The sequence below is a fragment of the Diaphorina citri genome, unplaced genomic scaffold (assembly GCF_000475195.1).
Source record: "Diaphorina citri unplaced genomic scaffold, Diaci psyllid genome assembly version 1.1 scaffold809, whole genome shotgun sequence".
Lineage (NCBI taxonomy): Eukaryota > Metazoa > Arthropoda > Insecta > Hemiptera > Psyllidae > Diaphorina > Diaphorina citri.
Genome location: NW_007378241.1, coordinates 23,032 through 42,282, shown reverse-complemented (window position 1 = coordinate 42,282; position 19,251 = coordinate 23,032). Strand labels below are relative to the sequence as shown.

Genomic DNA, 19,251 nt, shown 5'->3' with positions numbered 1-19,251 from the left:
AAAATGGTAATAAAAAAATCCTCCTAAGCTTTCATTTACAATGGAATTTGGTCGATATGTACACATCATTATGTTTCAGTTTTCTAGCCAATGGTAGAGCATACTCATTCACCACTTGTGTTACAGAAATAGGTAACTTGAAGAAAGAAATGAAAAACCTAGAAGAACAAATTGATCTATTGTGTAGTAAAAACATTGGAGAAAACTTGTTGCAGATACAAAAAGACATTCAACACATGAAGAGTGAAAGCACTGCTCTAGTAAATCAATTGAAAGCACAAAGCTTGGGATAACAAATAATTGGTCTGGGTTTTAAAATATTGTGTTTTATTGTGATACCTTCAACGGATACATATTTCTTTGAGATGCATGTATCTGCAAGAGCCAGTGATAGGTTCTTTTCAATCCTAGTTTATTTAATAAATACTCACAGAACATTTTTTATAATTATGTAAGTAAATTAAATTAAGGAAAACAGTAATTATAAAGCATTGATTTTTTTTTATTGTACAGTACAGGGGTTTGAAGAAATAAAAAGACGGGACTTTTTGGTAATGAAATTCATAATTCAACCATACTGCTTTAACATTTATTGTACAAAATAATAATGGAGTTTAAAATCAACAATTTCCTATACCTACCATTATGATAAAGGAACTTCACAGAAGTTGAGTTTTTGAAAAGTCCTATGGCTTTTTAAGGAGGGGTTGAGAGTTAGAAAACTAAATTATTCCTTGTGGTACCCTCTGAAAATTGCATGGTACCATAATCTTCACTTGTCTGTTTTCCTACCTATGTATGTAATAAATTATTAACCTAAATTGTATTACTCTATTTATCAAAGCCTTTTTTTTAACTTTCTATTTCCCTTTACAAATAAATAATCTATTTACAAAATAAGCTCTATAATAACTATAACCTTCTCAATAATTTTATTCCAAGGGAACTTGTCAAGAGATGGGAAGTAAATTTAGAATATCTCAGCATTGTAAACTACAAACAAAACGTACCTAGCTCCTAGCTATGATGTTTTTTATTCTTTTTTATTCTATTCTATTCTATTCTTTTTTACAGTCCTGAGTTCTGTCATAGACCAGGAAAGGGAAGTTGTAAGGATCTAGGCATTCTAGGTGAAAGATCTATGGATCGATCACATTATTTAACAGTCCTAGGTAAGAGATCTATGGGTCTATCACATTAAAGTCTACTAGACCTAGAGATATCTAGCTCCTTCTAGATGTGAGTGGAAGCTGAAACAAAAAATATCGATTGATAATTTTGATTAAAAGGTTGGAAACACAATCAAGGGTCAAAAGTTCAAAATGTATCATGGGATTGGTAATAATTGCATTCCTGGAAAATGGGGATAAAAAAAAAAAGACCAAGGCAGTGTAAATTTGGTAGAAAAAATACTTAAATTTACTCATAAAATGGTAATAAAAAAATCCTCCTAAGCTTTCATTTACAATGGAATTTGGTCGATATGTACACATCATTATGTTTCAGTTTTCTAGCCAATGGTAGAGCATACTCATTCACCACTTGATTGAGTGACGTATCTACAGGTATTTTGACTTGATGGAAGCCCAGCTTATGTTTATTAGGCACACATTGACAGGGGCTAGAATAGGTCTTGTATTTGGTCCCACGAACATTGCTATTGTGTTTTAGATCACTATGCTTATTCTTTTTGTAGCTGGGTATGTAGTATGGAGGATGGTTGCAAGGATCTTTGATGAAACTCAAACTTTCTCCCTCTTGGGAACGTGTCTTTTTTGGAGTGCTAGTTTGAAAGTTTTCTTGGGGCTGCAGTAAGTAATGATTATTTTATTGATGTACCTAAGTAAGACCCTGTAATTCACTTGCCTAAAAAGTAAAAATACTATTATAGGGAGGTGAATTTTGAGTGAACAGAAATTCTCACAATACAAAAGCAAGGATCTTTGATGAAACTCAAACTTTCTCCCTCTTGGGAACGTGTCTTTTTTGGAGTGCTAGTTTGAAAGTTTTCTTGGGGCTGCCAGTAAGTAATGATTATTTTATTGATGTACCTAAGTAAGACCCTGTAATTCACTTGCTTAAAAAGTAAAAATATTATAGGGAGGTGAATTTTGAGTAGGGTTGCCAACTTTTTTTTTTGGCATACTTATACAGTACAAACTAGCAAAATGGTGAAAAAATACGGATTTCCCGATTATTACCCGGAACAAAGGCATGCACCCCTCTTTACAAAACCCTCTTGGTGTGCTGTGAGGGCCACTATGGGGTTAAACATATCTCGACCTTCTGCTTGCCTCAGCCCCCTAAAAAAAAGGTAGGTATCTACTACATGACTTCTGAGCTCATTGACTTACCCTAGGGGGAGGGTCACAGCCCAACATTTTCTCGCGGATTTTCCACCTCAGTTCAGACCGGTTATTTTCGCCCGGCAAAGGTTGGAGTTTCCACAGTTCTTTGTAATGCTGATACAAGGCCACTGGATCACTTGATGTACCAGCCTTGTGAATTTGAGAGTTGGATCTCATGTGCCATGGCCGTATAACTGCAATGAATATGATAGAAGAAATGATATTTTTTTCTAATATAATGTTTAACCAGCTATAACCCTAAACCAACAAATACTTAACATGCTCTGTTAGAACTTCTCCTCTTTTTCACTTTTTTCCTGTCTGCCATTTATTCCCTGTTAATGTGTAATCCTTTCTCCAACTTCTCCTCTTTTTCACTTTTTTCCTGTCTGCCATTTATTCCCTGTTAATGTGTAATCCTTTCTCCAACTTTTTTTTTCTCCTGTGTCTACCTTTCTTTTTTGTCCAATGCATAGTAAACCTTCTCTCCTCTACTATCTTCTTGGAAATTTTCATTTTATTCCTACCTAATTTCATTTATTCTATCAAGCTTTGTCATTCCACAGCTTCATTTCAACATTCTCATCTCATGTATATGTATTGTTGTTTTCAAGATGAGTGTTTTAACACCATTTTTATTTCATTTATGTACATAGACAAGAAATAAGTACTTACACGTAGGAGCAGACACTGAGGTTGCAGAGGAAGGTTTGAGAGAAGCTTTGGACTGAATTGGTCTTAGTGGTTTCTGCTGAGAGTCAGTTGTGGTGGTAGAACAGGAATTCAGACTAGAACTGTTGGTGCTAGTCTTTGTCAAGTTGGATGATGACAATGAGGATGACCCTAAGGATCAGAAAATTAGAAAAATAAATAAATTTGCAGGAATTCTAAATGAGCTGAGTTCAAAACTTACTTTTTAAATTTCCTCTTTCACTTATTCCACTGTAAAGTCAAATCTACTAATGGACTTGCCTAAAATAAATTGAAAAAATAATAATCAATAATATTAAAAAATAGAGGCTTGATAAGGGTTTAACAGTTTACTCGTACATACCCACCTGCTTTTTATAAAGTGGGTAGTTGTTGTAAACTTTACATACAAGTATACAACTTACTTTTGTCATGGGTAAGTTTGCATGGTCTCTCATGATGTGCAGTGGAAGGATGTTGGCTATCTTTCACTTATTCCACTGTAAAGTCAAATCTACTAATGGACTTGCCTAAAATAAATTGAAAAAATAATAATCAATAATATTAAAAAAATAGAGGCTTGATAAGGGTTTAACAGTTTACTCGTACATACCCACCTGCTTTTTATAAAGTAGGTAGTTGTTGTAAACTGAACATACAAGTATACAACTTACTTTTGTCATGGGTAAGTTTGCATGGTTTCTCATGATGTGCAGTGGAAGGATGTTGGCTGGATTTTCTCTTGTGAGGTGATGTAGGGGTGGCATTCTCTTTACTCTTCATTTGATCATACCTTATCAATTTCTTTAGATCTGAAATAGGTAAACATTAGAATGAGTACATGAAAGATTATTGGTATAGGTATTATCTTTGCAGTTTAATGTAATGTATTTTACTTAAAAAAAAAAAACTAGGTAGGTGCTGCCTACTGAGTTACATACTTAATATTTAATTTGAGGTAGAACATTTTCTGCTCAGAGGATGTTCAACTGTACCAAGAAAGAGTTGCTCCAATATCCACTGAAATAATCAAGGTTCTACTGAATAAAAAACCTTTTATCTTGGTAAACATTTTGGAAAAAAACTCAAGATAGGTAGTATTTGTTCCAATACAACTCAAGAGTTAGAATGGACCTTCACAAAGTAACCAAGTCTTCAATCAAGAATAACAACCTTTCATGAAGTCTTTCAGCTGGTGTCCGGTGATATGATGATAGCCCAGGTAGTTCAGATGAGCTAGAACCTCTTTCGGGTCTAATTCTAGAGGTGGTGGACCAGACGTAGCCATCTTGGATTCTGTTAAACCAGATCTGTATAACTGCTGTATGAACTATGAGGACATGGCTGTAAGAAAAAGAGGTACTTTTAGTACATTGTGCAAAACTTTATTGCCTCGAGGACTTTATCTAATTTGGATACCATTCTTCAACTACTGAAGATAGTAGGCCTGTTCTCCAATTTTCAAGGAAAAACAATCAAATGCAGAAAAATCAATGACCATGTCTATAGTCTCTTGATCAGTTCATATTAATCAAATTTTGGCCATACATGAGACTTTGGGTGGGTAGGTAAGTAGTTGGTACTTTACAGAGGTCCAGAGTCTCGAATACCGTAACAAAGTTTAGTCTTACCGTGTTCCTTAGCCCCAGCAAACTCCAAGAGAAGAACAATAAAAGGCATTTATTTTGTGGTAAAATATTGAAGAATTAAAGTTGAAAATCGGACATGAGAGAGCCCAAATCGAATAAAACAGATAAAACTTTAACTTTTCAACAAGAAAAAATATGCTGCCTACAGAACTGCAGCCAAACTGTGTGTCCTACAGAGATTCTTCAGCAGTAAGTATTTTGGGAACCATTGATAAGATGGACTTGAGCCTCACATTGAACAAAACTGTAGAACTTACTCGGAAAAAAACATATATAGTACCCTCAAAGGCTAGATCAGATAAAAAGTTCAATGAGAAAATTTTGATTATATAACTACGTACCTACTTACATACCTATGTTGAACATTTTTGCCAAACTTCAAGTAATGTGTATGATGAACTTATTTATGTCTCTCAAACAGTCAATGTAAGGATTTATGTAAGTGCCATACCTACCTAAGTATGTATTTTCTTTTGTTCCCCAGTGAATCTTGTTCCCGTGAAGATCATTGCTGGAGTATTTGACAAGCATCAAATGAGGACCACGGAGAATAACTTGGAACTATCCAGCAGTGAACTAGAGGATATTATCTATGATATTCTATTTGCCACACACACCTCCACACCTCAACAGTCACTCATCAATGTTGACTTGAATACAGAGCTCATATTGAATTTCTTGCTCAGTGTTTTTGATAGGTAAGAATGAACTTTGTTGACACACCCTTAAAAAGAAGAAGAAGAAGACTTGGTATGATGCCCAAGTTGTCATTATTTTTTTCTTCCACCAAGATGACTTGTAAATTAATCGAGTGGAGCCTCTGCCTTGTATGCACTAGGTCGTGAGTTCGAATCCGACGAGGGTGGATTTTATCCTTCACAGATAAGGTTTGTTTTCGGAACGACTCGACTGGTTTTCTCCTATCCAAAGACCTTAGCAGTTACGGATATTCCCACTCATTTTCCGATTTTGAAAATTTGGACCAATACTTTCTCATTATGTACTTTAGTAATATACAGTAAACTTGATTGAAGACTCAGTAACTTTGTGAAGGCCCATTTTAACAAGGTATGTATTGGGTTGTGTGGAAAACGAATACTAGTCCAGTACCTAGTAAACTAGTATTATGAAACTTTTCTAGTGTGAATACTCAATCTTTTGATCGGACCGTTACCGGACCGTGACTGGACCTTGACTGGCACTATAGTGTGAATCAGGCTTTATACCTACTTTGCAACAGAGGTTGCTTCTCATCAAAGTTTTTGATCAAGGAATGACATTATTTGTGACACCCACTAACATTTGTGCTATGACACAGATCACATGCATCTAATGTTGCAGTTTTTGAACCAAATCTTGAAAAAAAAAAAAAAAAAAAAAAAACTAAAATAAAATGCAATGAATAAAGTGATGTGATTTTTTAATCAATTTTCTGAAATAAATAATTGAAATATTTGAAATTAGATTGATTTAATGAGCTATTTATTGTAATTGTTACTATCCGTACGCACGACCATCTTAAATATCGCGGTATGTTGTTGAAAATTGGAATAATTCACCTGTTACCATCCACTGACACCTGTTGATCAACATCAAGAAAAGTTGGGTTTATGCTGGATTGGATGAATAGTTACAACATATTCTTCTCAAGATGAGTAGTAAGTAGATTCCTTTTTTCCTAGTGTGTATACTTTGCCAGTGCCAGTGTATCTTATGCATTACCTTGTGTATGTCATCCCTTAGTACTTGGTGGTATATGTAAACATGATCCAAGTTCAACCCCATGTATCATAAGTTCATAAGTCACAACAGCTTGAATGTTTTATGATCAAATTCTTTATGCTGTTCAAACCCGTTAATCTGTATTATGTCCATAATGTTTAAACAATTTTCTCTCTGTGTGCAGGGCGGCCAGTGAAACAATGGGAAAAAGCATCCACTGGAAGTGGTGTTGTATACTATGTGAAGTAAGTTGTCTTTTCTTTTGGCTGTCATATAAATGTCGATTTAGGTATTGTGTTCTTATTTCTTATCTTTTCTAATAAAATAAATAAAATCAATCATTGCCCGAGTAGTTGCCTTATACCTACTTTGCAACAGAGGTTGCTTCTCATCAAAGTTTTTGATCAAGGAATGACAGCAATGACATTTGTGACACCCACAAACATTTTGTGCTATGACACAGACCACATTCGTCTAATGTTGCAGTTTTTTCATGGCTACAAAAGAACACTCATCTTAAAATTAAAAAAACACACACACACACACACTCATGCTTTAAACACAATTACTTAAGTAAGTACTTATTGATTTGTTCATTGTTTTTATTTCTTCATCTTTTATTGCAGTCATGCAGATAAGAAGACCCAGTGGGAGCACCCTAATTATCAAGTCATGTTGGAAATGCTGGATGATTGCAACAGTATAAAATATGCTGCCTACAGAACTGCAGCCAAACTGTGTGTCCTACAGAGATTCTTCAGCAGTAAGTAGTTTGGGAACCATTGATAAGATGGACTTGAGCCTCACATTGAACAAAACTGTAGAACTTACTCGGAAAAAACATATAAAGTACCCTCAAAGGCTAGATCAGATAAAAAGTTCAATGAGAAAATTTTGATCAAGTATAAGTATACCTATGTACCTACTTACCTACATACCTATGTTGAACATTTTTGCCAAACTTCAAGTAATGTGTCAATGTAAGTATGAAATATGCTGCCTACAGAACTGCAGCCAAACTGTGTGTCCTACAGAGATTCTTCAGCAGTAAGTATTTTGGGAACCATTGATAAGATGAACTTGAGCCTCACATTGAACAAAACTATAGAACTTACTTGGAAAAACATATATAGTACCCTCAAAGGCTAGATCAGATAAAAAGTTCAATGAGAAAATTTCGATTATATAACTATGTACCTACTTACATACCTATGTTGAACATTTTTGCCAAACTTCAAGTAATGTGTATAAAGAACTAGGAGTTATGTCTCTCAAACAGTCAATGTAAGTATTTATGTAAGTGCCATACCTACCTAAGTATGTATTTTCTTTTGTTCCCCAGTGAATCTTGTTCCCGTGAAGATCATTGCTGGAGTATTTGACAAGCATCAAATGAGGACCACGGAGAATAACTTGGAACTATCCAGCAGTGAACTAGAGGATATTATCTATGATATTCTATTTGCCACACACACCTCCACACCTCAACAGTCACTCATCAATGTTGACTTGAATACAGAGCTCATATTGAATTTCTTGCTCAGTGTTTTTGATAGGTAAGAATGAACTTTGTTGACACACCTTTAAAAGAAGAAGAAGGAGAAGAAGAAGAAGACTTGGTATGATGCCCAAGTCGTCATTATTTTTTTTTTTCTTCCACCAAGATGACTTGTAAATTAATCGAGTGGAGCCTCTGCCTTGTATACACTAGGTCGTGAGTTCGACATCCACGAGGGTGGATTTTATCCTTCACAGATAAGGTTTGTTTTCGGAACGACTCGACTGGTTTTCTCCTATCCAAAGACCTTAGCAGTTACGGATATTCCCACCCATTTTCCGATTTTGAAAATTTGGACCAATACTTTCTCATTATGTACTTTAGTAATAGAAAGTAAACTTGATTGAAGACTCGGTAACTTTGTGAAGGTCCATTTTAACTAGGTATTGGGTTGTGTGGAAAACGAACACTAGTTCAGTACCTAGCTAACTACCTAACTAGTATTATGAAACTTTTCTCCTTTTTCCAGCGCCCGTCGAAAAAGCGTCCGAGTTCTCTGTTCGAAAGTAGTCCTCACCATTCTGTGTGCATCGAGTATGCAAAGTAAAATCCACTACCTGTTTGAACAGCTGTCCGATCACAATCATTGTATATCCAAGAGAAAAATGGAGTGTTTCTTGCAGTGCTGCTCTGCTCTGATGTATTATCTGGCCGAGTCCTTAGCCTTCTCTTCGAGTTTGATAAAACCTGCCCTACGAGCCTGCTTTCAAGGGGTAAGTCAGATAAAGCAAAACATTCTCTGTAGGTATCTTTTTTTATGGTTTTACGTCGTATGATTGATGCCTTCGAGGTCATTCAGCCGGATATCTACCACGCACAACGTTGCTTAACTTCTATTCAGCAATTCATCTTTAACAAGTGGGTTCATCATGCCAAAGCCGTTGTAGGCATCAGTTTTTTTTACCCCTACTTTACGTTAGTTTATTCATTACCCCTACTTTAAGATGGTTCATTCATTACCCCTACTTTACGTGATTGATGCCTTCGAGGTCATTCAGCCGGATATCTACCACGCACAACGTTGCTTAACTTCTATTCAGCAATTCATCTTTAACAAGTGGATTCATCATGCCAAAGCCGTTGTAGGCATCAGTTTTTTTTTTATCCCTACTTTACGTTAGTTCATTCATTATCCCTACTTTTAGTTCATTCATTATCCCTACTTACTTTACGTTAGTTCATTCATTATCCCTACTTACTTTACGTTAGTTCATTCTTCTTGTGTTTGCTTTGCAGAACGATAAATTCGTTGGATTAACAGAGGATTCATTATCCCTACTTTACGTTAGTTCATTCATTATCCCTACTTACTTTACGTTAGTTCATTCTTCTCGTGTTTGCTTTGCAGAATGATAAATTCGTTGGATTAACAGAGGACGCGTTTGTTCGCTGGTTTCTATCCGAACCTCGCATTGTGCTCTGGTTTCCCATCTTCTATCGACTCAAAACCGCGGAAAACGGTGAGTAAATCCGACGGCTTTTGAACAGATAAAGTGAGTTTTAAGTCTCAACTTGACAATTTTTTTGAGTTTGTAAGTAAGTATGTTTGTTTCATCGTGAGTTTCGTTATAAGAGCCCCTGAGATATTTTTTATTTCGCTATAAGCTAAGGCGTACATTGAGCTGTGCCACACAGTGCCTCGCTGGTTTCTATCCGAACCTCGCATTGTGCTCTGGTTTCCCATCTTCTATCGACTCAAAACCGCGGAAAACGGTGAGTAAATCCGACCGCTTTTGAACAGATGAAGTGAGTTTTAAGTCTCAACTTGACAATTTTTTTGAGTTTGTAAGTAAGTATGTTTGTCTCATCGTGAGTTTCGTTATAAGAGCACTGAGATATTTTTTATTTCGCTATAAGCTAAGGCGCACATTGAGCTGTGCCACACAGTGCCACTGTCTAATTTTGATGAAATTTGGCCAACATGTTCCACACCTAAAAACGCTGTTTATTAGATGTTGCGCTGCGTTCTGAATAACCTTCAGATCGAACCACTAACCTTCCGATCCAAAGTCCCTAGTGATTTTATATTCCTCCCTATATTCCAGAGGTCCACCCAGTCGCGTGTTCCACATGCAAGACCAATCCTATCCGAGGTTTACGATACAAATGTCTCCGGTGTATTTCATATGATCAGTGTCTGCGTTCTGAATAACCTTCAGATCGAACCACTAACCTTCAGATCCAAAGTCCCTAGTGATTTTATATTCCTCCCTATATTCCAGAGGTCCACCCAGTCGCGTGTTCCACATGCAAGACCAATCCTATCCGAGGTTTACGATACAAATGTCTCCGGTGTATTTCATATGATCAGTGTCAGAACTGTTTCTTCACTCGGAGAATATCAAGGCGGCATAAGTTGAGACATCCAATGCAGGAATATTGCTGGCAGGTAAAAGTTTTTCATCGTCGATTTTTCTTTTTTTATTTCGTAGCAATGGAATAACTGCTACATAAAAATCGTGTGTTCTCTGTCGTAGCACACGGTCATCCTGTAGAATGCTTGTCATTATCAGATGGGCGAAAAGCGAAAAAGAGATAATATTTGCCATTCAGGTACTGGGTCAACACAAGAACACCAGAGAGAGTAACCCATTGAAATGATTGAATCAAAGAACAAGTCTTGGAAGATAGTGCGTCTGGTTTGTTGTAAGCGCTACTTAGGCCGTGGGTTCACGGCTTCACGGGCGGGACAGGGACGAAATTTATACTGAACAGATGAGAAAAAAAAAGGAAAAGGGAAGCATTTTACGAAGTGTCGGAGTTCAGGTTTTAATATATTGAAAATTGAATTCTGAAACTACAAGTTTTGCCTCACATCTGTCACTCTTTCTTCTTTATGCAATTTTTTTTCTCTCTCTCTCTCTCTCTCTCTCTCTCTCTCTCTCTCTCTCTAGTTCTTAAGTTAGCTCTCAAGTTTGACTTGTGTTTAAAAATTGTATGTAAATAATTTATAAACATTAAATAAAATATTTGATATTGAAGAATGGCTGGCTTTCCCCTATCCTGTCCTCCTTCTAATGGTTTCGGGAAGATGAGACCTCCATTAATAATAACAGTTTACTCGATCAAACCTCTTGAGAGAAAAAAAGAATTATAATACTTTTGTCGATGGGGAGCAAGCATCCCTGGACTTTCTGCATGGCAAACAATCCCGTGACCACCGGGATAACCGTGTCTTCCTATTCGTTTTCAGGGTGGTTCAAGAAGATCGACGTTTGAGTACTTGAAAACCCTCATCAAGAGGAGGCGTATTGAACCAGATGTAAGGAGAAGTGAACCAGCTTCTCTTCCATAACCTCAACATTTTTAAATTTCAAATTTTGTTTTCGGTTACTAAAATAAAATCTTTAAAAATGCAATGAATAAAGTGATTTTTAATAAATAAATAATTGAAATATTTGAAATAAGATTGATTTCATGAGCTATTTATTGTAATTGTTACTATCCGTACGCACGACCGTCTTAAATATCGCGGTATGTTGTTGAAAATTGGAATAATTCACCTGTTATCATCCACTGACACCTGTTGACAACATCAAGAAAACTTGGGTTCATGCTGGATTGGATGGATAGTTACAACATATTCTTCTCAAGATGAGTGGTAAGTAGGTTCCTTGTTTCCTACTGTATATACTTTGCCAGTGCCAGTGTATCTTATGCATTACCTTGTGTAGGTACTTATGTCATCCCTTAGTACTTGGTGGTATAACATGATCCGAGTTCAACCCCGTATCATAAGTCACAACAGCTTGAATGTTTTATGATCAAATTCTTTATGCAGTTCAAACCCGTTAATCTGTATTATGTCCATAATGTTTAAACAATTTTCTCTCTCTGTGCAGGACGGCCAGTGAAACAATGGGAAAAAGCATCCACTGGAAGTGGTGTTGTCTACTATGTGAAGTAAGTTGTCTTTTGGCTGTCATATAAATGTAGATTTAGATATTGTGTTCTTATTTCTTATCTTTTCTAATAAATAAAATCAATCATTGCCCGAGTAGTTGCCTTAAGCCTGATTCACACTATAGTGCCAGTCAAGGTCCGGTCACGGTCCAGTAACGGTCTGATCAAATGATTGTTGAAGGCAAGTAAATGTCCTACTGTATATACTTTGCCAGTGCCAGTGTATCTTATGCATTACCTTGTGTAGGTACTTATGTCATCCCTTAGTACTTGGTGGTATATGTATATAAAGAGCTAAAGAGTTGAAACATGATTGATGTACATACCCTCATCGGATTTAAACTCAGATTTTGCCAGCCTAGTTAGCTTGGTTAGTAGCGCGTCTGCCTTGTAAGCGCTAGGCCGCGGGTTCTATTCCCGCCCGGGGCGGATTTTTATCCTGAACGCATAATGTTCGTTCTCGGAACGGCCTGCTTTCTCCTATCCTGTCTTCCTTTTCTCTTCGATTTCAGGACGATAAAACCTTAGCAGTTACAGTTCCCTCTATCAAAACCTCTTTTTTCCCTCATTAATAGATCAACCCTTTCACTCCTCAGGTGTCCAATCATACGAGTCTAAGTTCGATGAAGCCAGACTTCGAGTTGTCCAGCATCATTGGTCTTCTGGAGAGCGAGAACAAGTAAAAAAGTGAAAAAAAAAAAAAAAAAAAATGTTTACAAGGGAGCCTAGCAACACGTCATGAGAAATTTTCCCCTCCCCTCGATTTTAACGCGCCCCGTGCGCGTTAAGGCTCCGTCACAGGGGAAGTTTTTTAACGCCCATAAAAATTCTAGATCGGTTAAATGACAAAATTGAGGATAAAATTTTAATCTGTATCGACCTACTTACCTAGAAAAGTTCTAGATATAAACTATCTAGAAATTTTTTTGGCCTTTGATCTTATTTTCAAAATTTTCGTCTCCCTTGAATCCTTGGTATTTTTGAAGTTTTGTTCCATTGCGTATCTGCCGATGCCGGCCCTGGTTCCCCCGATCAGCACTCCATTGCACATTGCATAGCAATTTTTACGGAAGGTTTTGAAACTGGCCGACAGTTTTGATTCTAATGTCTTACTGTGTACTGTGTAGACTGTAAAGTGTGTAGTGATGCAATATACAGCAATAAAGTACTTAGATTTCTTGAAAATTTACAAAAAAAAGTCAAAATAATCGGTAGGGAATATTCTATTTATTATGTAAAATGAGCATACGTAGAAATAATTAAATATGTAGTAGGTTTATGTATTTTTGCACAGATGCACTTTATAAAATCTATAAAAAATATTACACATGAACAAATTTTGCAATATTTTTTAAATAAAAAGACTTTTCTACTTTTATATTAACCAAGTTGTATTTATTTGAAAGGGTAAAAACCCCGTCACCAAAGGCTTTAGCAGTGTTACAGTGACATTAGAACTCTATTAAATAAAAATTTGTCAGCCCAGTTAGTTTGGAAAGTAGCGCGTCTGCCTTGTAAGCGCTAGGACGCGGGTTCAAATCCCGTTCGGGGCGGGCTTTCTCCTATCTTGTCCTCTCTCCAATTCGGGACGTTCCCCAGTTACAGTTCCCCCTATCAAATATCTTTTTTTTTTTTCTTCTTCTTCTTTCTTTTTCAAGTGACCATGTGATTAATCGAGCTCCAAGGGTTAGGTATTGATCAGTGTCAGAACTGTTTCTTCACTCGGAGAATATCAAGGCGGCATAAGTTGAGACATCCAATGCAGGAATATTGCTGGCAGGTAACAGAAAACGTTTTTCATCGTCGATTTTTCTTTTTTTATTTCGTAGCAATGAAATAACTGCTACATAAAAGTCGTGTGTTCTCTGTCGTAGCACGGTCATCCTGTAGAATGCTTGTCATTATTAGATGGGCGGAAAGCGAAAAAGAGACAATATTTCCCAGTCAGGTACTGGGTCAACACAAGAACACCAGAGAGAGTAACCCATTGAAATGATTGAATCAAAGAACAAGTCTGCCAGCCTAGTTAGCTTGGTTGGTGGCGCGTCTGCCTTGTAAGCGCTAGACCGCGGGTTCGATTCCCGCCCGGGGCGGATGTTATCCTGATGGGATAATGTTCGTTCTCGGAACGGCTGGCTTTCTCCTATCCTGTCTTCCTTCTCCCTTCGATTTCGGGACGATAAGACCACAGCAGTTACAGTTCCCTCTGTCAAACCTCTAAAAAAAACCTCTTGAGAAAAAAAGAATTATAATACTTTTGTCGATGGGGAGCATCCCTGGACTTTCTGCATGGCAAACAATCCCGTTACCACGGGGATAACCGTGTCTTCCTAATCGTTTTCAGGGTGGTTCAAGAAGATCGACGTTCGAGTATTTGAAAACCCTCATCAAGAGAATTTGCGGTCACGAATCTCGACTTCAGTACCTCCCTGTAGAACCGTCGGATTTTGCCGTGGACAAAGATACAGCTGTGAATAGTACGGAAGAGACGCAGGTTCGTAACCAGTTTGTGACATTTTTTTTTTAATATCTCATTTTCATTTCCCTCTGATTTGCTGAGAACCCTGTACGTGAGACACGATACAGGGTTTATACGCGACCTGGAAAACCCGGAAAAGTTGTGGAATCTGAAAATCGGCCAAAAAGTCAGGGAAAAGTCATGGAAAATCGTTAAAATTTAGAGAAAACCTGGAAAAGTCATGGAATTTGCCACACGGTTAAAAATTAAAAATGTTCAAGTTAAATATCAAGTTTTTCCGAAAAACGGCCTGCGGCGCATTCCCCCTCATATTCCTGGATGCTCTGCATATTGCATATTTTATTTAAATATTTTATCTTACTGATTTTTAAATACCTCCGCCCTCTAATTTTCTGGAAAACTCATGGAAATTTTCTCGAAAAGTCATGGAATAGTCATGGAATTTCATTCCGGGAAAAGCGTATAAACCCGTCGGATTTTGCCGTGGACAAAGATACAGCTGTGAATAGTACGGAAGAGACGCAGGTTCGTAACCAGTTTGTGACATTTTTTTTTTTAATATCACATTTTCATTTCCCTCTGATTTGCTGAGAACCCTGTACGTGAGACACGATACAGGGTTTATACGCGACCTGGAAAAGTCATGGAATCTGAAAATCGGCCAAAAAGTCAGGTAAAAGTCATGGAAAATTGTTAAAATTTAAAGAAAACCTGGAAAAGTCATGGAATTTGCCACACGGTTAAAAATTAAAAATGTTCAAATTAAATATCAAGTTTTTCCGACAAACGGCCTGCGGCGCATTCCCCCTCATATTCCTTGATGCTCTGCATATTGCAAGCATATTTTATTTAAATGAAGGGGTAAACTTACTGATTTTTAAATACCTCCGCCCCCTAATTTTCTGGAAAACTCATGGAAATTTTCTCGAAAAGTCATGGAATAGTCATGGAATTTCATTCCGAGAAAAGCGTATAAACCCTGCAATATAAAGAGCTAAAGAGTTGAAACATGATTGATGTACATACCCTCATCGGATTTAAACTCAGATTTTGCCAGCCTAGTTAGCTTGGTTGGTAGCGCGTCTACCTTGTAAGCGCTAGGCCGCGGGTTCTATTCCCGCCCGGGGCGGATTTTATCCTGAACGCATAATGTTCGTTCTCGGAACGGCTGGTTTTCTTCTATCCTGTCTTCCTTTTCTCTTCGATTTCGGGACGTTAAAACCTTAGCAGTTACAGTTCCCTCTATCAAAACCTCTTTTTTCCCTCATTAATAGATCAATCCTTTCACTCCTCAGGTGTCCAATCATACGAGTCTAAGTTCGATGAAGCCAGACTTTGAGTTGTCCAGCATCATTGGTCTTCTGGAGAGTGAGAACAAAAGATTGGAGAAAGAGATGAGAAATATCGACAGCGACTATTTGAGAGAGCACAAGGATCAGATTCGAACTCAAATACAGCGACTGCGCAAAGTTAAGGTGAGTACAATCTGCGAGTTTCTTTTCCGAAAGATGAAAGGGGGTTGGTTTAATGGTAACGCACTTGCGGCTGAGGCGACAGGGTACCAGGGGATAAGCATTTCCACGAATTATCTGGAAAACCCATGGAATAGTCATGGAATTTCATTCCGGGAAAAGCGTATAAACCCTGCTAAATGGGAAGTATTGTAAAGTTAAGGTGAGTACAATCTGCGAGTTTCTTTTCCGAAAGATGAAAGGGGGTTGGTTTAATGGTAACGCACTTGCGGCTGAGGCGATAGGGTACCAGGGGATAAGCATTTCCACGAATTATCTGGAAAAGTCATGGAATTTCATTCCGGGAAAAGCGTATAAGTAAACCCTGCTAAATGGGAAGTATTGTGCCATCTTAGGTATGGGGTACGAAAAAGACCCATTTAATCCAATTCCAATGTAGGAGATGTTTCATCGCTATAAAATCTGATAATTCATGATTTAATTTATTTATTTTTTTCCTGATAATTCATGATTTAATTAATTTATTTTTTCCTGATAATTCATGATTTAATTTATTTATTTTTCCCCCTCCTTGCCAACAGACCCATATCAACCTGCTCTGTTCACAACCTGCCCGAATAAAAAAGACCCATTTAATCCAATTCCAATGTAGGAGATGTTTCATCGCTATAAAATCTGATAATTCATGATTTAATTTATTTATTTTTTCCTGATAATTCATGATTTAATTTATTTATTTCTTCCTGATAATTCATGATTTAATTTATTTATTTTTTCCCCTCCTTCTCCCCCACCAGACCCATATCAACCTGCTCTGTTCACAACCTGCCCGAATGTCCCGCATGCAAAGCACTCCAGTCATTCAATACAACCGCGGTCCCTCCTTCGAGAATCTGCTCAGCCCTATAGCAGCCTCTGACACCTCCACCTCTGGCATCTCATCCCCTGGTACCCTGTCGCCTCACAGCCGGGAGACCGCGGGTTCATCTTCTACCTCCTCTATACTAGATTCGCGAGCGGGTTTAAGTTCCACCTTCTCGCTGATAGACTCGCGAGTTACTCCGGACGATATAAGCACGTGGATCGGGAAGAAGAATCTTTCGCAGTCGCGAGACAGGTTTGATTTCTCCGCCCTCCTATGTCCGAAACAGGTGAGTGCTTCGTATCGCGTCCTAAGCGACGATTTGGACAAGGAGAATGTCGCCAATGAGGTCGCTAGTCGCGGGAATAAGTCGGCTAGTCGCGGAAATAAATCAATTGGTCGCGATAAGTCAGTAAATTTCGAGAAATCGGAAAGTCGCGACGCGAATTCCAGCTTTTCACTCGATGAAGTGCTTGCCCAATACGAGTGCGATAGTCGATTTTCCACGACTACCAAAAGTTCCACTTCGCTGGCGAAGCGAGCGAAAAGCCTGTTCGATATCAGCGGAAAGTCCACACGAAGCGAGAAACGACAAGCCTTGTCCACACTTGATCTGGAGAACAGCATACCGTGTGATCGACTCAAGAACGAATCACGTATGAGTTACGCTTCGTGTTATTCGCAAGTTTCGTTGCTTTCCGGAAACACCCGATCTGACGCGAACTCCTGTGAAAATCTACCGGATAAGTCCATGGGCTCGGAAGATTATTTGGAGTCCATACGGAAAACTTGCACGGATATGTTTTCCCTGGAGAACTCTAGGGGGAGACAGAGTCAATCTGTAGAGTTGAGGAATATGAGTAGGAATTCAGCCTGCCCCGAGCGTATTCGGAGAAGACAAAGTGGAACACCTGATGGAAACTTTTCCTGTCAGACCCTACCTAGGATGTTTCGGACGCCCCTGCAGAACTCATCAGCTCATATGAATGCTATGAATTCAGCTGTGAGAACTGAGGTGTCACAGAGGACGGTTCAACAAAACGTGCACCAAATGAATTCTAGGTCTTCTAATGGTTCACCAAATGACCAGTGTGACCAACTGCCAAAAACCGAACAGTACGGGAAACGTCCAAGCCTATCCAAATCAAGCGAATCTCTTCTCGTCAATTCAAAACTAACTCCGATGGTTTCTCAACCTTCCCTCTCCTCTACTATCAAGTCTTGTTCGTACAGGGATTTATCCCAACGTCAGAAAAAGGGAGAGGGATTGTGCGATTCCCTCAATTCTTTGCTCTCTCAGGACGGGGTTATTGAGAGATCGATTCGAGATTCGAGTGGGGAAGTTGTGGTTCAGGATGAACAACTGTTTTTGCTGCAGGATGAGATCGATAATATTCTGGTCAAATTGAAAACCATTCTGGGGTCCGTGTGATGGAAAGATTGGTTAGAGATGAGTAGAAATACAGGGAAAGGTATGTGTGTACCTTGTTTGTAGAGTTTATAATACCTATGCAGGTAGACATGAACCACCGAGATCTATGTACAATATTCTGGTCAAATTGAAAACCATTCTGGGGTCCGTGTGATGGAAAGATTGGTTAGAGATGAGTAGAAATACAGGGAAAGGTATGTGAATACCTTGTTTGTAGAGTTTATAATACCTATGCAGGTAGACATGAACCACCGAGATCTATGTACATACATTCTTGTTGGAAAATTTTGCTTTAATCAAAGAATTTTTACGGAAGGTTTTGAAACTGGCCGACAGTTTTGATTCTAATGTCTTACTGTGTACTGTGTAGACTGTAAAGTGTGTAGTGATCCAATATACAGCAATAAAGTACTTAGATTTCTTGAAAATTTACAGTAAAAAAAAAAAAATAATAATAATAATAATAATAATCGGTAGGGAATATTCTATTTATTATGTAAAATGAGCATACGTAGAAATAATTAGGAAATATGTAGTAGGTTTATGTATTTTTGCACAGATGCACTTCATAAAATCTATAAAAAATATTACACATGAACAAATTTTGCAATATTTTTCAAATAAAAAGACTTTTCTACTTTTATATTACCCAAGTTGTATTTATTTGAAAGGGTAAAAACCCCGTCACCAAAGACTTTAGCAGTTTTACACTTTACAGTGACATTAAAACTCTATCAAATAAAAATTTGTCAGCCTAGTTGGTTTGAAGGGTAGCGCGTCTGCCTTGTAAGCGCTAGGTCGCGGGTTCAAATCCCGTTCGGGGCGGGCTTTCTCCTATCTTGTCCTCTCTCCAATTCGGGACGATAAGACCTCAGCAGTTACAGTTCCCTCTATCAAACCTTTTTTTCTTTTTCTTCTTCTTTCTTTTTCAAGTGACCATGTGATTAATGGAGCTCCAAGGGTTAGGTATCGTGCTAATCTTGCCATTATTGCTGTCAGCTTGAACACTACTTTGTATTGACAATTCGAAACATAAGGCCAGCCACTCACTATCAGGTAGACCTGACATGAGGACCTTTTCAGGTGTGCCTGATAGTGTGTGTGCTCATCAGGTAAACCTGACATGAGGACTTTTT

At 37.9% G+C, this 19,251-nt stretch overlaps 2 protein-coding genes across 2 annotated transcripts; one reads left to right on the top strand and one right to left on the bottom strand.

Annotated features, from left to right (window-relative positions):
* Window positions 1–657: 657 nt before the first annotated feature.
* Window positions 658–4,813, bottom strand: LOC103512201 (hydrolethalus syndrome protein 1 homolog). The gene is made up of 6 exons (XM_008476956.3): window positions 4,670–4,813; window positions 4,212–4,382; window positions 3,713–3,850; window positions 3,024–3,191; window positions 2,355–2,542; window positions 658–1,250 (listed from the first exon to the last, which is right to left on the bottom strand). The coding sequence occupies exons 2-6, from the start codon at window positions 4,324–4,326 to the stop codon at window positions 1,224–1,226; spliced, it is 636 nt and encodes a 211-aa protein (XP_008475178.1). The 5' UTR covers window positions 4,327–4,382; window positions 4,670–4,813; the 3' UTR covers window positions 658–1,223.
* Window positions 4,814–6,052: 1,239 nt separating this feature from the next.
* LOC103512209 (dystrophin) lies at window positions 6,053–18,700 on the top strand. Its single transcript, XM_026825751.1, has 15 exons — window positions 6,053–6,345; window positions 6,594–6,654; window positions 7,036–7,172; window positions 7,752–7,965; window positions 8,437–8,680; window positions 9,316–9,427; window positions 10,013–10,108; window positions 10,190–10,356; window positions 11,161–11,229; window positions 12,467–12,539; window positions 13,562–13,650; window positions 14,215–14,364; window positions 15,645–15,824; window positions 16,619–18,082; window positions 18,237–18,700. The coding sequence occupies exons 1-15, from the start codon at window positions 6,339–6,341 to the stop codon at window positions 18,267–18,269; spliced, it is 3,096 nt and encodes a 1,031-aa protein (XP_026681552.1). The 5' UTR covers window positions 6,053–6,338; the 3' UTR covers window positions 18,270–18,700.
* The last annotated feature ends 551 nt before the right edge of the window (window positions 18,701–19,251 follow it).